Source organism: Penaeus monodon, chromosome 22 (genome assembly GCF_015228065.2).
Source record: "Penaeus monodon isolate SGIC_2016 chromosome 22, NSTDA_Pmon_1, whole genome shotgun sequence".
Classification (NCBI taxonomy): domain Eukaryota; kingdom Metazoa; phylum Arthropoda; class Malacostraca; order Decapoda; family Penaeidae; genus Penaeus; species Penaeus monodon.
The window spans coordinates 1130144-1131719 of record NC_051407.1 but is presented as its reverse complement, the minus strand read 5'-3'; the positions used below and the strand labels follow the sequence as shown (position 1 = coordinate 1131719).

At 47.7% G+C, this 1576-nt stretch overlaps 1 protein-coding gene across 1 annotated transcript in view; it reads left to right on the top strand.

Moving 5' to 3' along the window:
* LOC119586807 (monocarboxylate transporter 6-like) overlaps nt 1–1576 on the top strand; it is a gene marked incomplete at its 5' end in the record, with an annotated part of 12498 nt that overhangs the window by 6484 nt on the left and 4438 nt on the right. The window contains 2 exon segments of the mRNA XM_037935531.1: nt 481–1104; nt 1356–1547. Coding sequence (XP_037791459.1) covers nt 481–1104; nt 1356–1547 — 816 coding nt within the window.

Genomic DNA, 1576 nt, shown 5'->3' with positions numbered 1-1576 from the left:
TATGTTATCAACCCATATACCTTTCCAAGTATTATGAATGAAAATAGAAGACCATGACTTTGGAATTTCAACACATTACATTAAATAGCTGCAGTTCTTACATAAATCAGTCTCAACGATAAAATCTTTGACTGATTCAAAGATCAAGTTTCACTGTAGGAATCAAGACGATAGAAATATTTTTACATCTTAGCACGGACAGTCATCAAGCAAGTGATGGCGTCTTGAAAGCCTTGCAAATGCAAATCTGTAATAAATAAAATTGGGTGAAAACCACAAATACAGAAATGAGTGGAAAGGCCTACTCGGTCTTTGTGGAGGGTCGACGTGGGCAAGGAAGTAATCAGACTATGACTTTACTACATAACGGAGAATTCCTCTTCTAAATCTTTTTCTAAAAGCTGATATCACAAGTGATTGTGTTTAACTATAGTGCTCAGACTAGACCCTCTTTTCATTTTTCCTTTCTTTTCTCCGCAGGTATTGGCAGCGGCCTGGAAGTAGGTCTCCTGTTCACCATCATCCCGCACTACTTCAAGAGGAAAAGGGGCATCGCGAACGCTCTCATGAACCTGGGCATCAGCACGGGGCAGATGGCCGGCCCGCTTCTCATCAGCTACTTACAAGGCCTCTACGGTTTCTGCGGAAGCACCCTCATCTTGTCGGCCATTGTGCTCAACTGCTGCGTCGGCGCCTCGGTCTTCCACCCCGTAGAATGGCACACGAGGCGCAGAGGAAGCGGAAAGAAGTGCGAAGCGGGGCGAGCGCTCATTCCCGAAGAGGACACTGGAGCGCTCGAGGCGACGGCGCGCTTTTTCTGCAACGTCTTCCAAAACCTCAAGTTACTCAGTTCTCCGAGGGTGCTCATCATCGCTCTGGGCTCCTCCCTTAACACCACAGGCTTCCTCAACTTCCTGATGATGGCGCCCTTTGCCCTGCAGGCCGCAGGACACAGCCTGGAGGAGTCCTCGTGGTGCATGTCTGTGTTCGGGCTGTGCAACCTGGTCACGCGGCTCCTGGTGTCCTCGCTGACCGACTGCCCCAAGTTCAGCAAACGCGGCTGTTACATGGCCGGCACAGCGATGGCGTTTGTCTCCGTTATTAGTAAGTCATCTCCCGAACTTGGCTGCAGTGGACGTTTACATGTTATTTTATATTCATGTAAATTAACATATTGTTATTGGTTATATCGATTATAAAAAATTAACATGATGTTATTGTTATCTCCAACGCAGCCCGATCTCTAAAGAAGTGAAACTCGAAAACTGACCTAACTGACAGTCAAAGGTTCCTTTCTTCCTCCAATGTCCCAAACACACCAAAGGATTACCATTCTTGCCTGTCTCTATTTTCAGCTTTCAGCTTTTTACGAGATCTCACGTGGTCGAAAGTGGTGATGGGGTTTTGGGGCTGTGGCGTGGGCAGCTTCATGGGTATCCACAGCTTAATAATGGTTGAGTACGTTGGCCTTGAGAAACTTGTGTCCACGCTGGGGGTCTGCGGCATCATGAATGGCCTCTGCTTCATCCTCATCGGACCCCTGATTGGTAAGTGTGGTTCTGTGGCTGCGTTGCAG